The sequence below is a fragment of the Syngnathus acus genome, chromosome 23 (genome assembly GCF_901709675.1).
Source record: "Syngnathus acus chromosome 23, fSynAcu1.2, whole genome shotgun sequence".
NCBI classification, from domain to species: Eukaryota; Metazoa; Chordata; class Actinopteri; order Syngnathiformes; family Syngnathidae; genus Syngnathus; species Syngnathus acus.
This window is the reverse complement of record NC_051107.1, coordinates 4736808-4758861: the sequence shown is the minus strand read 5'-3', so window position 1 is coordinate 4758861 and position 22054 is coordinate 4736808. Positions and strand designations below refer to the sequence as shown.

The following is a 22054-nucleotide window of genomic DNA, read 5'->3' as shown; positions in this document are numbered from 1 at the left end:
ATCCAGCGGGGAAGAATTTATTATTGTTTAGAAATAGGCGACATTCAAATGGAAAATTGCTTTTTCCTCACAGGTGGTGGGGGTACTTTATTTCTGAAATGGTTTACAGTAAAATAAATAAATAGTTTTTAACATGAATCGGGCTGTGTCTACAACTGCTAAGAGGTTTGCTTGAGTTCAGCAAATGAGACTTTACAGGATTGGAACGACCTTAAGAAAACATTCATTTGATCCTGTGTTATCACAATGAACGTCACAGCCATTGAACTGAAAATTAATTCACGAAGGGAACTACAATGGTACCTATTTAGAAAAAAAGGTTTGTGAAAAATATGCTAGCTTAATGCTAACACATAATGGGAAATGCCACAGAAGGGCTAATGGAATTAGCATTAATAGTTTAGTTTTAGTGGATGTTTTTATGATTTGGGCAAGAATTCATTTCGATGGGGGAATAAATTAAGGTACCACGACAGAGGAAAAAAAAAAAAAAGACTTAGCTTCCTCCCTGCGGAGCTGTGCTTGTCTTAGTGTTCAAAGCCCAACTGGACGTTGGATGAGGAGGCTCAGCTGGCAGCGTGCAAAAAGGTCTGCGCCGACACCACTTTAAAGATTTCAATTTGGTCTCAGCTCCGGCTAAAAAATAAAAAAAAATACGTCCTTCAAATACAGTTCAATGACAGCGTTGACGTTTTACAAATAAATTGATTTGTACATAAATGCTTCAACTCGGCCTGCGGCAGACCGACACTGAAAAGACAAAAAAATTATTTACAGGACGCGACGAGATTATTAATAAAAAAAAGATCAACCAAAAATGATGATTCGTTTTTTTCGGATGCCAGGATGGGCGTCTCAGCTGCAGCAAAGCTGGTCGGACAGCAGCAGCGTGTCAAAGCCGTAGATCTCCAGCAGGTGGAGTAGGAAGAGCCGGTCGCCGTGCGGGTCCAGGCCCATGGCCCTCACGTTCTCGGCCGTCAGCGTCGGGTCCAAGCTGGCCGCCACCTCGCTCAGGATCTGGAAAATCCTGTTGTTCTGCTCCAGGAAAAACCTGTAATCAAATGGGCATGCTCAGAAGATAAGTTTGACCAATATTTGACTCATGAGGACTTACAGAATAAAGAGATCTTCTTCGCTGGACACGCAGTCCCCGTTCTCCTCCTGGGAGTACAGCAGCATCTTCCTGCATCGATGGAAATCATGCAATCAATAAATAGTAAGACTCATCCGAAAATTTTATTCCTCACCTCTGCTCGGTGAGCTTGCGATACTTCTCCCGATCGGCGGTGCTGATGCGGAGCAATGGCTTGAGACCTTCTCGGTAGGTCTTGACGTTCTGGTTGTCCACGTAGACGTCGTAGAGATCTCGCTTCTCCTCAAAGATCTTCTCGGTAGTGCCTGATAGAAAAAAAAAAATGGCTGAATTAATTATGGGAAATTAAATGATATGCGGGTTTTACTCACAGGCCACGTAGGAGAGCTCGTTCTCCAACGCGCTGATGTCGGCCACGTTGACGTAGAAGAAAGGCCTGAACTCGGGCACGGCCACGCCCACCCCGGGGATGGAGATGTTTGCCAGGCAACAGCAGCAGTACACTAAGCGTCGGAAGGGGAGGACAGCGGGCGTAAAACAATGTCGGATTTGTCGGTAAAAAGTTTCTCCGCACCTCTGTAGCAGACCACGCCCACTGGGGGCGGGGAGAAAATGAGGATCCGCCGGCGGAGCAGCGCCAGCTTCCATAACACCATGATCTGCTCGCCGAAGAAGCGGATGAACTGGGACATGCAGCCAGCCGGGTGGGTGATCTGGTGGAAAAAATCTCTTTAAAACCAGAAAGGAAAAAAAAAAAAGGTGACTTTTAACCTTCATTTCTGGATGCATGCTGTGATTGATGGCGGCCCCCCAGGCACTGATGGGGCAAAGAGAAACGATGTCATCGCTGCTAGGGAGCTGCAGTGCCCTCTTGTCCTCGTAGAAGGCCTCCAAGGGAGAGTAGTGGCCCGGGGATTGAAGCTGGAGTCTGGTTCGGGAGCAAAAAAAAAAAAAGGGAGGGGTGAGAAAGCATCCACGAGATGTCAGCTATCTCGTGAGCAACAAGGAGCTCTTTGTGAAAGTGGATGAGTAAGGCACATGAGTGACTGGAGGCCAGAGTTGAGGAATTACCTGACTTGGTGCTCCAAGAAGCTCATGTAGCGGTAGAGCAAAGTGTAGGAAGGCGACAGGATGCCCACCGACTTCATCCTGGCGCCGCGCTCCGCCGCGCTCTCCACCGCCATGTTGGCAAAGCAGGCCAAGCCGAAGTAGGAGCCTTTCCGGAAGTATCTGGGCAGGGGGAAGGGGGGGCAGATAAAGCCTGTGAATCATGGATGCGCCGACATGGCCAGATGGCTGAGCTGCTTTTTAAAAAATTTTTTTTTTTTTTGACTGGCGGCACATTCTGCCAAGAGGAAGATACAGGATTTTATTCTGTTGTTCAAGATGTTCATTTTTTTGGGTTGAATTTTATTTTTAATATTTAACGAGTTAAAAGTGTCCTCTAAAATAAGTGTTATGAGTATTTTATAAATAAAGTGTTTTATAAATCAAATCAAATAGCATTCTAATTTCATGCATTTGTTTTATTGTTATTTTTTTATTAATTCAATTGATTATTTGACCAAAACTGTTCTTTAATAAATATATAATAATTAATATACTTTAAATACATTTTTCTGATCTAATTCAAATGTAATTTTGACAATAATTTTGTTTTTCAGTTAGATATAACAGAATCAATCAAATATGAATGAAATGCTTGTAAAATATGAACACTAACAAACTGTTAATGAAATATTTACATGCAATTGGCAGCCGCTTACATGAAGTCTGTGGTGACTCTGTGGGAGCCGCTGGCGATGGCTTTAAACTCCACTCCATCCAGGTCCATATCCTTGGGCAGGCACCACTCAAGCATGTTGCCTGCCACACGCACACATAAATCATGTTAACAACACGGACACCCCGGGGTCGATTTCTTTAATACGTTCTGCGGCGGTTGAGTAAATATGGACTGATAAGAGGTCAGGAATGCAATTTTTGGAGCTACTGCCTAAGTTCTGTTCGGTTGTATTTAACTTTTGGAGTTGAAAAATGATGCAAGTAAATTGGGCAAAATCTTATTAGAGCAAAGAAGCTTTGTTAAGCCCACTGTGAAAGCAAAATGCAAGCCCACCCAACCGCCATCAAGTGTCCCAGCTGTCCTTTGCACAGAAGCTGCTGTTTTATTCATGTTTTGTTCCTGTGGATCAGTGAGCCGACTTGGCTATACTGTTTCGCTGGAAGCCTGAGAAGAAAATGGAGAGGGTAGCAGTCTTAAGATGACTAATTAATCACCGATTATTTTTTTTTCCCCAACTCAAGGCCAGGTCATAAAACAGGGCCACACCTGTTTGAGACATGCAGACACGGATTGTCCTCGCTGTGCTTTCTTTTTTACTGATATTATTAGGAATAGTCACAAAATAGAATTGTTGTGATTGGTAATACATAAAAATGAAGGCAGTTTTAAGAGATATTTGTGTGTACCTAATGAACTGCAATCGTCATAGTGGTGTGTTGCATATTTGATGTCCCACCTGTTCTGGTGTTGAACGCAACCACAAAAACCGAGACGATTTGGTCCTTTTCCTCCCACGTCACGATCCGTTCTTCTAGCTGCACATCCCCGGGTCCTGAATCCGAGGGATGCTCCACTGCGTCGGGGCGCAGCAATCCATCCACGCCCGCCTGGGTGATGGAGGTCGCGGGCGGGGCGCCGCAGCCGTCTGGACCCCCCGGAGCGCCGCTCCACCCAAGCCCCGGCACGGTGGAAGCCGGCGAGCCACAGGGACTTGGGAGTCGCTCCCGGTTGTCAGCACCGGTGGGCTTCTCCGCGGACGGAACCTCCTCCCAGTCCAGCAGAGGGGCTCGGTCCGAACGCTCCCCCATCCCGTCTGCGTCTCGCCGAGGATTGCAACTGATGTCTCAGGCGATAGGCGCCGCCAGACCCATCCGTGGACGAAGAGGGTTCAAACCCGCATGCTCGACTTGCTGCAAAAGGCTTGCATTTTTTTTTCTTTTTTCAAAATTAAAGCCGCAGCTCACCGAGAGGATATTCCTCCAAGAGAGATCATAAATTTGATGATGTTGAGAGAGGGGCAACTCCTTCGCTCCGGCTCGAGTTGCGTTCACAACCAAACTAGTGTTAAAATTCCCTTTAATGCTTAATAAATGTTCGGGTCAAAATTGTTAAAAAAAATACACTAGCTGTCATTAAACTTGAACGGAACGGAAATGACTGCTGGAGAGAATATTTAAATTGATTATATTTTATTATATTTTAAATTTGAAGGTGTTTTCAAACTTTGGATTATTACTGTATTTGTATAAAAGATGAAAAATACTCATTTCCCCCCCTGCAACATTGTTTCAGAATTATGCGCTTATTTATTATTATAAGACATTTAAGACTAAACATTTTGAAATGATCTGTAGTCCATAACAAAGATACTCTGCGCTAAATAAAAACGTTTTATAAACACTCAATACAAACGTTTTAGAAACGATTTGGCTTCTTGAATAAGCACTTTAAGCATACAGCTTTCGTTCGACCAGCGGCACTTTCGATGAAAACCCTGTTTTTAAATTTGGAATCTTTTAAGACTTTTGTGTAAATAGGGTTACTAAAAATTTAAATATCATTTTTATAAGACATGATAAATTGCATGTAACATATGTTAAAACGTGTAAGAAAGCTTCCGTGTCGGTGGATGACGTCACCCAATAACACGTCACCACACGGAAGCTTTCAGATCAACCTGCGAGACGTGTCCCGTGGTCTTATAGAAATATGGGTGCGTATTTTGAAATAAAACCTAATTTATATTTATTGAATAATAAGCAAGCTCTTGGAGTTACCGCAAAAACGCTCTAGTTTGTAATTATTCTTGCTTGTCGACTTCATTTTAGGGTTTTAGCTAAACTGGCTAAAGCTACATGCCATGTTAGCTCCCTGCAATGATTGTTTTGGTGTAGAGTGCACACTTCAAACATAACCGATCTAGCCTAGTTATGCAACAACAACAAAAAAAGAGTCACCTCAGTGTAAAACACTTCGCAGCAAAATGACAGCTTGAGGTTTTCAACTCCAATCGTACTTGGCTACTGTTGCTAAGGTAAAGTTGGCTAACCAGTCAATCCGGCTGGATCAAAGACGTCGTCATTGTTAAACTAATTCTTCACGTTCCATATCTTTGCATCTATTGCAAAATTGAAGGAATCAATTTGTTGCTGCTTGGAGACGGGTTAATACAGCAAAACGCATGTGTATTCCTAGGTGGCTTCTTCTCCAGTCTTTTCTCTGGCCTATTTGGAACCAGGGAGATGAGAATTCTCATCTTAGGTTTGGATGGTGCAGGGAAAACTACTATTCTGTACCGGCTGCAAGTTGGAGAGGTGGTCACCACAATTCCCAGTAAGTACTGTGGCTAAATCATTGCTTCCCAACCAGTCTGAGAACTAAAAGTTGTCCCTCTCCCGCAGCGATCGGCTTTAATGTGGAGACAGTCACATACAAAAATCTTAAGTTCCAAGTGTGGGATCTGGGAGGCCAGACGAGCATCCGGTACATATCCGGCACTAATTTAGAATGAGATCAGCCTCTTATTTGTATTAATTATGTCTTCTCCTAGGCCATACTGGCGGTGCTACTACTCCAACACGGACGCCGTCATCTACGTGGTGGACAGCAGCGACCGTGACCGAATGGGCATCTCGAAGTCCGAGCTTGTGGCCATGTTAGAGGCGAGTCAATTAAACCGATTAATAATCTCGAGACGGTGATGTAATTTTTCTTTAACACCAGGAGGAGGAACTGAAGAAGGCCATCCTGGTGGTGTTTGCCAATAAGCAAGACATGGACCAGGCCATGACGCCGGCAGAGGTGGCCACCGCGCTGGGCCTCCCCGCCCTCAAAGACAGGAAGTGGCAGATCTTCAAAACCTCGGCGACCAAAGGCACAGGTTTAGATGAAGCTATGGAGTGGTATGTGTTTTTGTTTTTTAAACAAATTAAAGAACGATTCAGTGTGTTTACAGATGTTTCTTTGCAGGTTGGTGGATTCACTCAAGAGTCGGCAGTAGACTAAAATAAGACATCGACACTCGTCCCCTTATTTGTAAATATCCTTCTGTATGAAGCCACGTGACTGACCTCGCGTCCCGCCTACTCCGGCCAAACCTGGGACTGAAAAGCAGAGGCCTCGTTTCTACAGACGGCGTGAAGCATTGTTGGAACGCAGTGACGGACGGACCAGGTTACACTTATTACTAGGAAATCAAAGAGAGTCACCAAGTATAACATTAAACCTGGGTGGCCTTTGGTCGGATCTCTTCGCTCCCATCACCCGGAAGTCTCGACCGCTTAAAACGAACGAGAGACGCCGTGACGCTCCGCCAATTCTTTACACTCAAAGTGTTATTGCAGTCTCTTTTTGTACTTTTAGTAGATCCATTTTCCTCCCCACCTTGACTTTATTTTGTATTGTGTATTTACCCCCCCCCTATTGTTTTGCAGAATAATGAATTTATGGAAAACTGCTTAAAACTGAATGGTTGCATATTTATATCTGCTTGTACAGTCAAAATGATTCTCAGTAAAGACTTTTGGTGATTCTAACATTTGTGTTGAAACCGTTTTGTTTTTATAGAATTATAAGAGGATTTATAAAAATGCTATACACACAAAAAAAGATGAAAAATGTCATTTTACCGAACGTATTTACGAAAAAAAAAGTTCCGTGATTGACTCACTGCACCATGGCCAGGTCTTTGAGCGCGTGGCTACGGTGCTTCTTGGCTTTATACCCAGGCCGGAGGAACTCGATCTTGCGCTTTTTGGCCTCAATTTTATTGAGGTGCTTCTTCAGTTTCTTCTTAGCTGCGATGTCGGGGTTGGTCACAGCCTGGAAGACAAAAACAAAAGTTAAGTTGTGCCACACCTTTAAAAAAAATTTTTTATACTGACATTTATCTATTTTTTTAAAAAGAGTTCCTAAAAATTTCAAATGCTACGCCGTCTGTACCTGCATAGCTCGTTGCCGCTTGCGCTTGGTACGCCTGACGGCGAACTGCCTCTGCACCGCCGTGAACGCCAACGAGAACGTCTCCAGTCCCGTTTGTTTCTTCATCAGCTCGATCAGCTCCTGAGCCAAGTTCTTGAGCGTCGGGTCTGACGGCGACAACTCGGCATTGGCGAGAGCTTTCTCTTTTCGGAAGGGATGGCGAATTAATTTTTACCTTGCTCCGCGTAGGTGCTCTCCAGTTCTCTGTAGAGCGGCGCGATGATGGTGGTCAAATAGGGACCGAGTCGCTCCTTGCCGAGGTCCATTGCGATTGCTCCCAGGAATTTAAAAACACAGGTTCTCTGAAAATAAAATCAACATTTGGTTTCTTACTCAACTTCTTGTGTGGCGGCATTAAAATATTTGTTTTGGTACCTTCAGGGGAATTTTGGGATTGTTTGCCGCCTCCCTTTTAGCCATTAGCGATAGCTTCTTTATCAGCCACAGCAGCGATGGAGGTTTGTTGTCTTTGTTGTCGTCTTCTTCATCCTCCTCCTCATCTTCATTCTCCTCCTCCTCCGTTTCCTCCTCAGGGGAGCCGATGTCCGACTCCGGGGAGAGGAGATAGATGACCTTGCCCACGAAGAGGAGGTTTTTGATCACCTGCTCCCCGGACGCCGTGTCTAAGAATTTGGACTGCAGTTGATGGCAGAAGGATAACGCCAGCTCTCTCATCTGCGGAAAAAGAATAAACGACAAGATTGGAAAAGTTGTAACAATAAAAATCACTTGATTGACCTTTACCCTTTTATCCAAGTTGCTTGTGATAAAAGTGGTGGCTACTTTAGGCTGCGATTTCCCGCCTCTCTTCTCTTTCCACGCCGCCGCCAGCTCCTCGGCCTGGCGGGCGGCGAAGAGCTGGCCGAAAAGCTGCGAGGCGGTCAGCCACACCCAGCAGTGAGGGTAGCGCAAATGGGCTTCGACGTGGCCTACAAAAAAAAAAAAAAAAAACACAGCGGGTTCATATTTGAGTCAAAAAAGGGAAATGGGCGCCTTACCCCAAATTTGGACAAGGGTGTCACGCGGTTTGGTGAGGTCCAAGAAGCCGCAGTGTTGGATTAATTTGGTGACAAGCGTCAGATAAGTGAAAAGGAGCCTGTCTGCTGCTCGCTCATCCTCCTCCTCTTCAATCTGTCGAGGAAAGTCATCAAAATAGGTGATGATGGGACCCGTGTCTATCAAAAAGGATTTTCAGATCTCACGTCATCGTATTTGTCGGGGTCGAGCTCCTTCACCAACAGCGGCAGCAAGTTGTCCAAACGTTTGGCGAATTCGTCCTCCTCGACCTCCACGAACAAACCGCACAGCTGAGCGCCCAGACGCTTCAGGCTCACCTGCAACACCGTTAAGTCCACGTTGAAATATAAAAAAAAAAAAAGAGCGAGCAGAGCCAACGTGCCTTCTCTTCATCCAGCCAACTTCTGACGAGCGAGAAAAGAGTGTTCCGCTCGTTGGCGTTCAACTTGGTCAGGAGGGCTTTGATGGCCATGGCGGCCATTTTCTTGCAGCGCGTCGAGTCGTCGTTGACCACGACCAGCGCCAGTGGGGCGAAGAAGAGCTTGTTGAACTTGGTCAGTAATTTCTGGGAGAAAAGAGAAAAAAAAAATGCTAGCACTGTGAAAAGCAAAGGCCTCGCTTGAGGAGTACCTCAGGGAAAGTCTGGAAGATGAAGGCGAGCATCTCCAACGCGGACTCCCTCCCCGTGTCGTGGTCATACGTCAGCTGGGACACGATGAAGTCCATGTGGTCCTGCAGCTTCTTCCCAATGGGGTAATCCAGCAAATACTTCAAATAGATCTGAAAGAAAAAAAAAACAATAAAAACGGGACGGTGGCCATGTTTTTCCACGCGTACCTGTCTGCAGTGGACTCGGATCATGGAGTTACTCCCGTTGATTGACAGCTGGGCCACTTTCATCATGAGCTGCTGCATCTCGGGAACGATGAGCTTGCGCGACAGAAGCGCCTGCGACGCAATTGAGGAAATTGAAATATTTAAGCAGAGCACAAAAAAAAAAAAAAAGAAGAAAAAAAAAAGGACCTTCAGAAGCCCGAAGGCAGTCGCTCGCCGAGATTGGTCGTAGATGTCCTCCTCGGCGTACCCCAGCAGAACCTGGAGTTGGACCTCGGATATCTTGCTGTTGTTTACATTTTTCACCAGGATGGTGATGGTCTAAAAGAGCAAAACGAGAATTACGGCACAAAAAGTGACTTTCTCAAAGTAACTGTCACAATTTCCGACCTTGAAGCATTCCTGGACCAAGAGGTAGTTCTCCCCTCGCGCCGCTCCCGCCTTGGAGTAATCCTTCAGCAGGACAAAAAGCTGCTTGGTCAGCTGATTGGTGTTCTTCGCCACGGCGGGCAGAGGGAACTTCAGCACCCACGTGAACGCCACCAGCGCTTCCGTGATCACCTGATTAGCGAGGAACAAGGGATTCGATTCCACGTTTTGGCGGGAATCCGAGCCGCTCCTCACCTTGACGTGCATGGAGTTGAGGCATTCCAGGAGCATGGTCACGAAAGGGTCCAACATCTCAAGGGCCGACTCCATGCTCGATGTCACTTTGGCTTTCTTCAGACTCAAATGGAGCAGCTGTAGAAGACGAGCGATGATGACAAGTAGCCCCCTTGAAATGGATATTTTGTGCTTACCTTAAGCCCCGCCTCCACCAGGATGTGCATGTTGGTCCGGCGGCTAACCGGAGCTTTAACCCCGCCCCTTTTTGGAGTCGGAGGCAGGAGTAAGCAGCTAGGAGGGGGCAGGCGAGGGTCCGGCGGAGGCCGAGCTGACGCTTTGTCCCTACCGACACGCGTGGTGAAGTAAACGATGCCAAAAAAAATGTCGACTCGTCACTTTGTGTCCTTACTTGTCTTTCTTGGTGAGCAGAGGCAAACTCTGGCTGATGAGACTGTGGCTCAGGAGGAGGATATCAGAGGCGCCCATGCCTGCGTTTTCCAGGAGACCCAGAACCAGGCGCCGCAGAATCGCCGCCACACGGTTAGACACCTTGAGACTCTTTGAGTCCTCCAGGATCTGAAATGACGCAAGGAATGGTTAAACCTCATGGAGGAAAAAAAAATGACATCATCCGACTGGACTCCGCCCACCTCCTTCAATGGGAGAACAATCATGGTGATGCTCTCCTTGCTGCAGAACTGGGCCAGAATCTTATAGGAGTCCATGCTCTTGCTGTGCCGCGCCTCCATCAGCTTAGAGACGATGCCCTTCACTTCCTTCTCCTCGGCGACGTCGCCGAACAGCTCGTGGTTGAAGATCTGAGCGGCCGCGATGAGAAGTGAAGATTAAAAACGAGCGAGTCAGAAATGAGACTGAAGCACCCATACTTTGATGAGCATGCCCATGCACGGGTCCAGGTCGCCGCTTTTCAGACTTGGGCTGAGGGCCAAGAGCAGCTGGTAGACTGTAAATGTCAAAACGTGGACCTGCGAGACAAAAACACACAATCAGAGGTGTGCCGTATTTGATTTCTGAAATATTTTGGTACCTGGTAGCCTTTAACGAGGATCCCCTGCATCTCCTTGAGGAGGTAGCGCAGGTAGCGATAGCCCAGCGTCTCGATGATCTTCACCAGCGTTGCCCTGGCGACGTCGCGCACCTCTTGGAATCGGTTCCTCAGTATCACGCACAACTTGATGAGGATCCTGGATGGAAAGACATTGTTGATCCTTTTTTGCTGAGCGCAAAAAAATAAAATAAGCGGCGTACCCGGGCAAGTTGGACTCCAGGATATGCGGAGGAAGCGTCTGCATGAGTTTGACCATGGCGAAGGCGATGGGGATGCGTGCCACTTCTTCTTCCTTCACCTGCTTTGACTTCACCGCTTTGTGCTCATCGTCACGTTTCACCTAAATGTCCGCAAGGCTTGTAACTATTCTTGATTGACATCCACGTGGGTAAAAAAAATCATACCTTGGCATTGAGGCATTTATGAAGGCGAGGCAACACGCTGCTGGTGACGCTCTCCTGGATGGTGCTGAGGAGAACCTCCAGCTGCGATGCGCTTTGCGGCAGACCGCAGGAAACCGCCACGGGTTTGGGAGGCGCCGGCGGTTTCTCGGTTTTCGCTTTCTCGTCAATTTCCGTGGCTTCGTCGCCCCCGCTTTTCACCGATGGTTCGGCCGCAGCGTCTTCCTCGACGTCCATCGTTGCATCTTCAAAAAAACGCTCATTCAAGTTATATCGACTATATTTTCAACCCAACAAGAAAGCTTTTACCTTCTCTGGCTTTCGCAGCTTCCATCTCTCGGGTGAGAGTCTCTCGGTCGAAGTGGAACGCCTCGAGGATTTTGACCAGCAAGCTGGAGGTTACAGAAAAATAAAATTAAAATAACAACAAAATGAGAGGAGTTCCAATTCGGGTTGAGTGTCCCGCTCACTTCACAGCCAGCTTCTGCTCGACCTTCGACGTCTGCAGGACGTGAACGAAATGCTTCAGGTAGTACAAGTACTTGGACCAGGTCAGCCGGCGACACACGGCGGCCACGATGTCCACGCACGCCGTCGTCATGTTCTCGCGCTGCGGTGCGCCACGAAAAAAGAAAAATTAACACTCAAAATCAAACTCATGGCGGGATTGACAACGTGAGCGTCACCTGCAGCAACTTCTCATCCGTCAGCACCGTCAAGGCGTACGGCATGATGTAATTCTGCAAGGAACGCGGTGACAACATCACGCTGCCCTCCGTTAGCTGCTTGGCTAACTTCCTCAGGGCTCGACCCCGACGATGGATCTGAAGGAAGACGCGCACAAATAAATATCCAAAGAGGGAAGCGGATTGAGAAACCTCCGTACCTGAATGTGCTTCATGTGCTCGAAGAAGTCCGACTCGGGGTCGTTGTAGTCGGTGAGCTGCACCATGTCTTGGAACTCTTTCCTCGTGGGGAAGGTCTTCACCAGGCAGGCGAGAACGTTGGTGTATTCGTGCTGCACGCTCTAACAAAAGACGGGAGATTTTTATGAAAACGTAATTTTCCCGCCACTAGGTGGCAGCAGCGTTTGTTGAAAATACCTCCTTCTTGCTCTGAAGCCCCTTGTGTATGGCGTCCAAGATGGTGTGCTGGACGATGTCCTTGTAGACCTTCTCTCCGGCGCCGACTGCTGCTATCCGGACGATTATGGCCGACAGACACAAGGTGGCGTTGTCGCCGAGCGACATGTCCTCGATCTGTATGGGATCGAGTCCAAGTATAAGTAAAAAGTGATCAGCTCGGTCGCGAAGCATCCCACGAATCGTCACCTCGTAAGTGTGGAAGCAGTTGTGTATGAGGGTGTTGATGTAGTTGAGGTCGAGGGTCTTCATCTCCCTTATCCGCTTGATGGCGTCTTGGAAAGCCGTCAGGCGGACGTCGAAGTGAACCTCGTCCAAATGGCGACTGTCGAAGGCGTTGAGCTGGAAGCGGAGCGGTGACAGTCAAGGATCCATTTGTTTCGTCGAGGTCTCAAAGTAGCTCACCTTTGTGGCCACGTCGGCGATGTAGCTGAGCGAAGGATCCATGTCGGACAACGTCTGATGGTAACAGAGGTGCTCGTCAAACTTTGGATACCGAGTAGCACCTCAAAATAAAATACTTACATGGAAGACGCAGGCGAGAGCCTTCCTGGGATCCTTGTTGTGAATGACGGAGAAGAGTTTGGTGAGAGGCTGCAGGAAGGCCGACGGCTGAACGCACTGCTGCAGCAAGTTCTGTACGGTGGCCAGGATGTCCAATTCCGTCTCCTGAAATCAACAGTCAAGTCGTTCATGGGCTATAAAAAAAAAATGTTGACCAAAATCCTTACCTGAGAGTTTTTGCCTCTCAACAGGTAAGGCAGCAAGAGCTCAATGAGCATTGAACTCTGCTCCTTGTCTCGAACGAACCGACTGATCCTGGCAGATGAATAATAATAATAAAAAAAAAATGGAAGACATATGTAAGAGAGACAAAATGAGGGACGAGGCGATGACTTACTTGGAGAGGATGTTGAGTTCCTTGGACACGTGTGGACGTAATTTCTTCTTCTTGAGCCTGTCGGTGTTGCGGACCACGCGGCTGAGGTAGTCCAGCAGGGTGGTGATGTGAGGTAGCAAGAGCCTGGAGCCCTGCGTCAACGACGCTAAAAACATACGTGCGTGTTAAAGTCAAGTTCTACAATCTTGGACCGACACAAAAATGATTGCGATTTTAATTTGGCGCCATCTGGTGGAATCTTGATGTCATTTTAACCTGCAGCCAGGGTGCCTTCGTCAAGTTGCGGGAACACGCTGCCGCCCACGCTCAGCTCAGCCTCCGTCTCCGTGGCGACAAAGTCCTGCGTGGTCGCCAGGGAGTCGGCGATGTCCATGACGACAGAGATGGTGGCGATGGAGATGTTCTTGGCCGAGAGGAGACCGAACACGTTCAGGAGAACGTCGCACTCCGGGTGGTCGGGCCGCTGCTTGGACAAAAGTGGAAAGTACCTGAAACATACAAAATAAAAAAATGATTTGGGAATTCTAAGTGGATTGATTACATTGAATAAACACAATGATGGCGAGAGAAGAACCTGGCGTGTTTGCACCACACATGGATGAGCTTCAGGAGCGGCGTGGGCGAGTATGGACTCTCAGTTGGGAGGCGATGCACCTAGGCAAAACAAAATCACCGATAAGCCGACTTATTTCCCAGCAACAGGAGAAAGTTACGCACCTGAGGCCACACAACAGCCATGAAGACGCCATCCAGCTGATCGGCGCTGAAGCTAAACGTGTCAAAGTTCTCGAAAAAGTCCTGGATCCTCAGGATGCCGAGACGCCTCAGGTTCTTCAGAGGACTGATGCAACCTGGCCGCAGCTATAAAAATGGAGATGTAGTTCACTCGTGTGGATGAGGTCATCTAATTCTTGGAGATGGACGGACTACCTGTTCCCTGATGTCCAACGCGACCGACACGGAAGCGGTGACGCACAGAAGGATCTGCAACACTTTGGGTAGGTGGACTTCGATGAGGTGGCCCAGCTTCTGGATGACCACGTTGATGATGTTCAGCAAGCTGTGCTGGCGACCCAGCGGCAGCACGGCGCCCACGTCCATCTCTTCCATCGCTCGTTGGACCGCGTCCCGACAGGAACCTGAAGGCACCAAGGATGAAATTTGCCATCATTTTTTTTTAACCAAGTGAATCCTAAGCTCGCTCACCGTTGCTGTAATGGCGGACGGGCTCCAGTAGAAGATCCACGAACATGCCAAGCTCCGCCTCCTGGCATCCGGCGAGGAAGCGCAAGATGATGGACGAGCGCGTGGAGGCGCTGGCCTTGCTCTGGAAGCGGCTGCTGCCTTTACTCCGCAGACGGCCGAACAAGATCCTGTGCGAAAAAAAAAGATGGAAATATGACTTACACAAATCACAAAAGAAAAACTACTATGACAAAAAAAATAAAATACCTCATGAGTAACGGAATGAGTCCGGCTCTGTGTGAAGCATCCACGACTCCCGTCTCCTCGGAAATATTAAAATGGACAATTTCTTCTTTGAAATGCTTGTCGTCTAACAGCTTCTCCAGATTCTCCCTGAATGAAACGCACGCATAAAACATTGAATACACATTTTTTGAAAGCATGTCTGATAAAAACAATGCCGCCATGTGTGTGTGTGCTTACTTGTACGGGACTGCGTAGGGGTCTTTGTATGTAAGAACACACTGGAGGGCCGCTCGCTGGATTTGCTGGTCCTGATGGCAGAGGAGCTGAGGAGAAGGATGTATTAAAAAAAAAATAAAAATAATAATAACGAAAAAAATTAAATAAAGCCGCATTTTGGGATTACTTGGTGGTAGAGCTCTCTCAGACTGCTCTCCATGAAGAGCGAGCGAGGGTTGGTGAATTTGGCAAAAACGTTCAGGTGGGCGATAAGTTGTCTGCAGAAAAAAAAAAAAAAAACATTGTACACATCCAAGCCACCATTTTAGAATATGTAGCTGTAATTCATAGTGCGTCATTACTTTGCAGCTGCTCTCCGCGGTGGCGTTATCGTCTGTCGTTTGCCTCTCTCCTCTTCCTCTTCTTCCTCCCCTTCGTCCTCCGCGGTCATTGTGCCCGCCTCTGGGACATTGTCCTTTTTCCTCAGGTCCTGAGTCGGTGCCATCAGCATGTCAGCCAGGTAAAACTCGTTCCTGTTAGCGACGAGATAGATATTTGCGGTCGGGTCGACTCAAGTGACCCGAACTTGCTGAGGACTCACTTGATGAACCTCAGGAGCAGAGGGGTTAGCTCCCGGCTCCGTGGCTCTACCCTGTCTGGAAACTGGGTCATGGCGCGCCACATCAAGCCGCGGAAGTTGGAAAAGTCCGTCCTCTCGTTCGGCTCCGTGGCGGACTTGAGCTGCTGGAGGAACAGCACGCCCAATTCGCCGCTTTCGATGACGTCGCAACCCGGCCCGGCCTGGATGTCCGTGTCTTGCGCTTCGTCGTCGTCGTCGCTGCTGCTCTCCTGTAGTTCTTTTTCTACAACATGGACGAGAAGTTGAGGTGAGAAACTCTTGGCGACCGGAGCTTAAATCCAACAATCGATTCCATGAAACATACCGGCTAATCCTGCCACCTTCTCCAGATGCTCATGGTACACCATCCAGAAATTTTTATTATCCATCCCCTTGGCGTGGCTCCTGCACAAAACAGACGTTGAGCTTCTTCGGAGAGCGCCATACTCCTACTTTTACGCGATACCAACCCAAGCAGCTCAATGACAGCATCCCACAGCGGCTTGAAGTTGACAAACAGCATTGCTAAGAGGTAACGAAGAGGCACCTGGACGAGGAAAAGTCAGCAATTCTCAAATGGAGGCAGACAATAAGAGCATTGTGATTTACTGGGGAGTTCATATACCTGTTGAAAGGTGCCGGGCGGGCCTTGCGGCAAGCTGCGCTGCACGAGGTCGTGCCGGAGCTTGCGCAAGTGCAGCAACTTTTCCCGGTAATCCTGAAGGGAGGCGGCCACCAGCTCGGCCTGCAGGCACACGGCGAACACCGGCTGCACCTCCGCGCTCTCGTCGGGCTGGACGAAACATTCGCGTTATCGATTCATCGACTTAGAACGGATTCAAAAACGGCGTACCTCGCCCGAGGCAGGAAGGTTTGGCTCAAAGAGCGAAAGGATCCGCAGAGTCAGCAGACGCATCTGGAAAAGAGTCAATGTAGCAGTATAAGCAAAATTCCATGACAAAAAAAAAATAATCTGTGGATGCACCTTGGATACGTTGGAGGACACGTTGCCGTGCAGGATCTGGTAAAGGTCTAAAAGCGCGTCATGGGAGAGGTGCTCGGAAGCGCCGCTCAAAGACAGGCGGGTGTAATAGAGGTCTCCTAAAAGCAGCGCTGACAACTCGGTGGGGAATTTCCTAAACAAAACACACCACCAAGGGTTACGAGTTGATAATCTTTTGGATTATTTTCTCACATATACCTCAGGATGGCGGTGATTTTCTCCACAGGGACCAGAGAGAGCAGCTGAGCGGAGCCATCCAGCGTGAGGAGGCAGCTTAGCGCTTGCGTGGCGACAAACAAAGCAGCTGGCGTGACGGAAAGGGGGAGAAAAAGTGAATAATATTGCGACATACTCTTGGATTGCAGAGGGGAAGAAAAAAGACCTTTTCCCAGCTTTTCCATCTCAATTTCACCAAGAAGGTGGTTTAAAAAGGCAGTGACGGCAGGGAAGACATTAGCTGGAACAAGAGGCCTGCAAAAAAAATAATAATAATATTTTTGAACATTCAAGAGGCTGGTTTTTACATTGACGTTTTACCTGAGGTGCGGCAGCAGTACGAGTGCGCTCCAAGGTAGCGACAGATCGGCGATGGGCCCGTTCTGCTGCTCAGGCAAAGCGATGAGTGACAGCACCAGCTCGGGTACTGCTCGCTGCTCTGGTTCTCCTTGTTTACTGAACAGGCTGACAAAAAAACAAAAAAAGTTGATAGAACAAACAAAGCGCTATGATTAGCGAAGCTCACCCGGCGGTCTGTCCCGTGAAGAGCAGCGGGTAGGTCTCCAATGCCATGGCGCCGTCGCTAGGGGGCGGGGCTTTGGCCAGGATCAGGTTGACGAGAACATCCAGGGCCCGATGGCGGGACACGGGATCGCCGCAGGCAAACAAGCCGGCGCTGAAGCGCAGGAGGGTGGGCAGGAAGAGCTGGTAACCAGAGGACAGGTTATTCCAAAACACTCCCAAAAAAAAGTAACGCAGTGTCAACTCACTTGCTCAAACTGCTTCATGGTGAACATCTCCTTGGTGAACTCCAAAATGAGATCTTCTCCCAAAGAGCTGTCAAACACCTGCAGGTGGAGAATTAGCGAGGTGCTACCTCAACTTAACACATTTTGTAGATTCCAAGACCAAACCTTGTGGATGATCTCCTGGACGAGAGCATCGGGGAGTTTGACGTTCTCCCCGAGGAGCAAGGAGGAGATGATTTGGAGGAGCAGTCGCGAATTGGGCGTGGAAAGCTCCGAGCTCTGCACCAGGCGCAATACGGTCTACAAAAACAAGATGGCACTTACTATTTGGACTTGAAATATCCCACGACAGTGATCTTCTCTACCTGGCAGACGGCCTCCGGCTTTGTGATCTTAGCTCCATCCTTGTGAGACACCACAGTGTGGAGGACATACAGCAGCCTTTGGAGCTGCTCTCCAGCCTCTTCTCCTTTGGCTTCCAAAAGACTGAAAACCTCGTCCACGGCAGCCTGTGGATTGGAACATTTTCAACTACCGTTCACTTGACAACAACATCAACCTTCTTACCTGGAGGGACTCCCAAAAAACCAAGAAGTGCTCTTTGTCCACATGATTGGCTGCAGTTTGAGCCGTGTGATCTAAGGCGTCCTGCACGAGGTCCCACGGTAAAGGAGCCCCCTGATTGGTTGTTGCCCCGATCTTCCGCCAAGCAGTCGGGAGCGCCTAGAAAGAAAGAGGAGACCATTGAGTAAGGATTGAGATCTTAAATTGAACCACTTCTCTTACGGTTGCAGCGCAGGAGTGAAACATGTGCCGGACGCCTTTGCACATCTCAAACAGCAGCTGGCCGGCGCCTTCCGCCTTGTCCGGGTTCTGCTCCAAGTCTGAGAACACCACAGTCAGCAAGGCGTCCAGATCCGGAACCTACGAGAAATGACATCACTTCAGATTTGTAGAGCGGAAAATTGAGTAAAGATCTTTGGAGACGTACCTTTCTCATCAGAAATGCAAAACTCTCCGCCGCGAACCTGCGGATATGCTCCTTCTTGTGCTCCAAAAGCGTGCTGTACAAACTGTAGATGTTGTCCATGTCTTTCACCATCAACCTCCATAGGTACTTGTACAGGTAGGAGAGGCATGTAAAAACCCATTCCAGGACCTCTGTGTCTTGAGTATCCAACATTGCGGTGATTAGCGTGAAGAAATCCGGGAAGTGAGGGTAGAAGTCCGTTTGTAGGTCTCGGGCCAACCGCACCACCAGGCTGAGAATGAATGATCAAGCAGGTTAGATGAATGGAACCAAAGCTGCAGTTATAGCAATAATATTACTCTAGCAAAGGTTGGTAGGCCAGACTGCTCTTGATTGTCAGATGTTTCTTCAGACTCTCCACAATAGACTTCTGATGGAAAACTAGCAGGTTGAACGACTGACACTTGTTTGTGACCTCCTTTAAGAACGTAGCTGAGGAAGAAGAAGAGCACATGGTAAATCAGAACGGAATCACAAACAACAGAGTTCTGTTTCGGACATACTGAAGTTTTCTGTCAAGTTGAGGTCTTTCCATTTTGTCAGGCCTTCGAAGAAATAAGTTTCGACTTCCTGCATTAAAAACAACAACAACGTTATCGGTCATAATTAACTCATTAGGATAAATTTCATATATGGTATGAGGTCATACCTCTGCATAGGATCCAGTTCTGTCAATTCGGTGGGTGACGTTAATGTTGACATTAGAAAGCCTTTCGGCAAAAGTGAGAAACTGCGAAAAGTGTTTACAAAATAATAAGAAAACAGAAGCAGGGTTTTTACACGTGCACATAACAGTTCTTACCTTGAAAGTGTTCTCGGATTTATGATACGCAGACTTGGACTTGATCTTCATCTTGGCTTCGTTGTTTGTCTTCAAGTTAAATGTATTCGGAAGCCGCCGCGCGCTCCAAATGATTCATTTATAGTTTTTCTTGGTTAATTCTCACGAGTGTTTACACGCGTGCCGGAGAGTACGGCGCAGCCATGATGAACGCAAAGCATCATGGGATATTTTTTCATATGTGTGTGCGCTAGTGTTGGCTCGTGAGTGAACGATGGGTTCAAAAGAACGAAACCTTTCAGTGAACGAGAGTGAACGAATCACTTCCTAAAGTGATTTGGTCATATTGATAGGGTATCCATCCAAACATGTTGGGTGTTAAAAGTTTCAACGTATAGTCCGAAGCAACCCTTTCCACAGTAGTCACCATGACAGGTGACCACCTGGTGGCGCCGGTGTGCCAAGCGCCGTTGGACGATCAGGAGAAGAAGATTTGGATTGACGGATGTGACGTCAGGTCTTTAGGTAAATTCAAGACAGGTGTGCTCAAGGGGAGTTATCAAATGCAGGTGCCACCGAGCGCGTGGCGGGCGGCTTCTCAGGTAAGCTAGCAAGCTGGCAAATGTTTGTCGTCTCCTGCCGTTTTTCACGACGGACGCCATGTTTGTTGCGGGATTTTCGCACTCGCCTCAGCAACTGGAGGACGCAAGGAGAGTTTTCAGAGACGCCCAAAAATGTGTGGTTTGTTGCCTTTTCTCACAAGCCTTTTTTTATTTTGTTTGTGGCAGGATTGTCGTACTCTCGTGACTCGGCAACGTCACGTCCACCGCGACGGTGGGCCTGGAGGTAAATTGTAGGCCGCAAGCAATTTAGCTCGCGAGTAAATGTTTGCCGTTTCTTACGATGCCATTTTTGATGAAATTTATTTCTTGCAGGATTTTCGCTGTCTAGGGAGTGTTTGAGGTTGGGGCACGGCACGCCACAATCGACTTTGCGTCGCGTCGTTGCGCGTTTTGCCGCTACGGTATTTCAAATGTCTTTCGCGGTTTTTTTAATGCTGGCCAGCATTTTTTCATTCGTTTGTTTGTCGAAGGTTCGTAAATGACGCCGCCGATAAGCGCGTGTTTATCTGACTATGAAATGTTAGTTTGACTCTAGTCAATTAAACAATTCTTTATTATTTTATATTATGCGTGTGCCATTTCCGAGTTATGCAAACTGAGGAATGTAACGAATTTGTTACGTCATGTCCAAATCAGACCAAATCTATTCAAAGATGGCGCCCGCCCGCCCTCGTTCCGTTACGCAACAAACATTTGCGCGGGTTATTTTCTCCCGTTTTGGACGCCGCAAACCTGGATCATCTGTCCAATGTGAGGTGAGTTGATGGATGATAAAATTAAAATATGAATTATAATCCCGATAAATTATCATAATTTACTACAATATAATTATATATTTTTTCAACTGTAAAACTGTACTTAGTCTGTATAAAATTAAAATATTAATTATAATTCTGATAAATTATCATAATTTACTACAATATAATTATATATTTTTTCAAATGTAAAACTCTACTTAGTATGTATAATTGTTGCAAAAATATGCCATTGGCACGCTACTCAATGTCTATTTTTGTTGCAATAATTTGTTTTTCTTTTGTAGCACTAAAAAAGGCTGCCCAGCCAGCATCCTTCTATACAAAGCAAGCAGGAGGCTCTTGAGGAGCCATTTCAGTGATGTTGAGGACACTGAGGAAGAGTAGTCCTAAATCAGGTGAAAACCTGTTTTTGTAAAGTTTCAGCTTCCCAACACACAATGGCCGTCTGTGTCGCGTTTTAGCTTCCCAGCGCACAATTAATGGCTGTCTGTGTTTTTGCAGGCTGCAAGAGAAGCTGAATGGGATGAGGAAAAGTATAATTCCATATCCAAAGGAGCAATGGCCTATCCAAAGGAGCAATGGCCTATCCAAAGGAGCAATGGCCTATCCAAAGGAGCAATGCCATATCCATAGGAGCAATGCCATATCCATAGGAGCAATGGCCTAAAAGGAGCAATGCCATATCCATAGGAGCAATGGCCTAAAAGGAGCAATGCCATATCCAAAGGAGCAATGCCATATCCAAAGGAGCAATGCCATATCCAAAGGAGCAATGCCATATCCAAAGGAGCAATGCCATATCCAAAGGAGCAATGCCATATCAAGTCAAGAATCAAGCAGCGCACTGCAAAAGTCGACGTGTGCGGATCACGTGCCCAGGAGGGGGCAGTGTGGTTGCCTTTGGTTATGGGTGCACGACGGAAAGGTTGCAGGTGTGGACAGTGTTTGGGGGTCTGATGGTTGGTCTTGCTTAAGAGGTGTGCTGTGGTTGTGGTTAGTCTGGAGCCAGCATTGTCTTGCGCTTGGTTGCCATTGACGGCTCACTTGGGGGAGGACGTGGTTACGTGGATGGAGACAAAAGTAAACTTTGACGTGGATCCGAATGTCCAATTTTGCAATTTGACTTGTGACATTTTGTCTTTTTCTAACCTACCACTGTTGCACTTGCGTTCTTTTTTCACCCCTAGGTGTTGGAGCGAGGCAGTCACATTTTGTCTTTTTCTAACCTACCACTGTCGTGCTTGATCTAAGCCTAACGTACCACTGCGCGTCCTTTGTTCTCTAGGTGTAGGGGGGCGGTGTTGGGGCGAGCCGGTCCACGACGAAGACACAACAATGCGAGCAGCGCCCAACTCATTGCATGTTCTGCCTTTTGCAGGCCGGACGCAAAAGGGGGGGCGGCGCACGGCCCGATCCGACCCGGCGACGGTCACCAAGAGTAGCTAGCCGCTGTGATCAAGTAAGCAAGTGACCTACAACTTGGGGTGCTCTTTGAGTTTCTAACATTTGTTTCTGTTTC

The 22054-nt window shown here is 47.7% G+C and overlaps 4 protein-coding genes across 24 annotated transcripts in view; 2 read left to right on the top strand and 2 right to left on the bottom strand.

Annotated features, from left to right (window-relative positions):
* Window positions 1-414: 414 nt before the first annotated feature.
* LOC119117216 (DENN domain-containing protein 11-like) lies at window positions 415-4150 on the bottom strand. The gene is made up of 9 exons (XM_037243396.1): window positions 3616-4150; window positions 2860-2959; window positions 2165-2323; window positions 1865-2021; window positions 1668-1806; window positions 1465-1596; window positions 1248-1398; window positions 1115-1183; window positions 415-1051 (listed from the first exon to the last, which is right to left on the bottom strand). The coding sequence occupies exons 1-9, from the start codon at window positions 3965-3967 to the stop codon at window positions 856-858; spliced, it is 1455 nt and encodes a 484-aa protein (XP_037099291.1). The 5' UTR covers window positions 3968-4150; the 3' UTR covers window positions 415-855.
* A 630-nt stretch (window positions 4151-4780) lies between these two features.
* arl1 (ADP-ribosylation factor-like 1) lies at window positions 4781-6541 on the top strand. The gene is made up of 6 exons (XM_037243492.1): window positions 4781-4872; window positions 5355-5492; window positions 5561-5642; window positions 5710-5821; window positions 5883-6061; window positions 6129-6541. Exons 1-6 carry the CDS (start codon window positions 4869-4871, stop codon window positions 6157-6159), a joined length of 546 nt encoding a protein of 181 aa, XP_037099387.1. The 5' UTR covers window positions 4781-4868; the 3' UTR covers window positions 6160-6541.
* A 19-nt stretch (window positions 6542-6560) lies between these two features.
* utp20 (UTP20 small subunit processome component) lies at window positions 6561-19359 on the bottom strand. Its single transcript, XM_037243196.1, has 59 exons — window positions 19176-19359; window positions 19023-19103; window positions 18877-18943; window positions 18673-18805; window positions 18335-18605; window positions 18130-18267; window positions 17911-18066; window positions 17709-17852; window positions 17509-17643; window positions 17365-17442; window positions 17121-17299; window positions 16916-17059; window positions 16761-16849; window positions 16577-16682; window positions 16361-16511; window positions 16229-16291; window positions 16001-16168; window positions 15846-15922; window positions 15701-15780; window positions 15358-15619; window positions 15119-15289; window positions 14944-15034; window positions 14778-14863; window positions 14562-14687; window positions 14316-14482; window positions 14040-14248; window positions 13827-13970; window positions 13684-13763; window positions 13365-13597; window positions 13110-13254; window positions 12940-13027; window positions 12734-12877; window positions 12614-12667; window positions 12398-12550; window positions 12170-12325; window positions 11953-12093; window positions 11753-11890; window positions 11537-11676; window positions 11376-11458; window positions 11070-11311; window positions 10866-11005; window positions 10645-10801; window positions 10484-10582; window positions 10247-10414; window positions 10006-10172; window positions 9791-9938; window positions 9615-9731; window positions 9381-9551; window positions 9180-9311; window positions 8994-9104; window positions 8787-8936; window positions 8539-8721; window positions 8342-8473; window positions 8138-8270; window positions 7884-8068; window positions 7515-7814; window positions 7315-7441; window positions 7101-7246; window positions 6561-6980 (listed from the first exon to the last, which is right to left on the bottom strand). Exons 1-59 carry the CDS (start codon window positions 19224-19226, stop codon window positions 6825-6827), a joined length of 8286 nt encoding a protein of 2761 aa, XP_037099091.1. The 5' UTR covers window positions 19227-19359; the 3' UTR covers window positions 6561-6824.
* Window positions 19360-19486: 127 nt separating this feature from the next.
* Window positions 19487-22054, top strand: part of LOC119117275 — a 376942-nt gene continuing 374374 nt past the window's right edge. For 7 of the 21 annotated variants that reach the window (XR_005096445.1, XR_005096443.1, XR_005096444.1 and 4 more), the window contains exons 1-5: window positions 19487-19600; window positions 19877-20000; window positions 20090-20532; window positions 20820-20930; window positions 21037-21994. Coding sequence is in view for 3 of the 21 variants with exons in the window: in XM_037243480.1 (XP_037099375.1) it covers window positions 19583-19756; window positions 19943-20000; window positions 20090-20117 (260 nt within the window). In the remaining 18 variants the exon portion in view is untranslated. Of the gene's footprint in view, window positions 19757-19876; window positions 20001-20089; window positions 20533-20819; window positions 20931-21036; window positions 21995-22054 lie in introns of all 21 variants that reach the window. The other 14 variants (XM_037243480.1, XM_037243482.1, XM_037243481.1 and 11 more) reach the window with 11 other exon arrangements.

Coding starts and splice junctions, on each gene's coding strand:
- arl1 (XM_037243492.1), top strand. Junction 5,822..5,882: donor AGCTTGTGGCCATGTTAGAG/GCGAGTCAATTA, acceptor CTTTAACACCAG/GAGGAGGAACTGAAGAAGGC. Junction 6,062..6,128: donor TTAGATGAAGCTATGGAGTG/GTATGTGTTTTT, acceptor GTTTCTTTGCAG/GTTGGTGGATTCACTCAAGA.
- utp20 (XM_037243196.1), bottom strand. CDS start 19,226: ATGAAGATCAAGTCCAAGTCTGCGTATCATAAATCCGAGAACACTTTC. Junction 13,598..13,683: donor GTGTGGTGCAAACACGCCAG/GTTCTTCTCTCG, acceptor TGTATGTTTCAG/GTACTTTCCACTTTTGTCCA. Junction 12,668..12,733: donor CTCTCGCCTGCGTCTTCCAT/GTAAGTATTTTA, acceptor TGTTACCATCAG/ACGTTGTCCGACATGGATCC.
- LOC119117216 (XM_037243396.1), bottom strand. CDS start 3,967: ATGGGGGAGCGTTCGGACCGAGCCCCTCTGCTGGACTGGGAGGAGGTT. Junction 1,807..1,864: donor GCATGCATCCAGAAATGAAG/GTTAAAAGTCAC, acceptor TTTTTCCACCAG/ATCACCCACCCGGCTGGCTG. Junction 1,052..1,114: donor GAAGAAGATCTCTTTATTCT/GTAAGTCCTCAT, acceptor ATTTGATTACAG/GTTTTTCCTGGAGCAGAACA.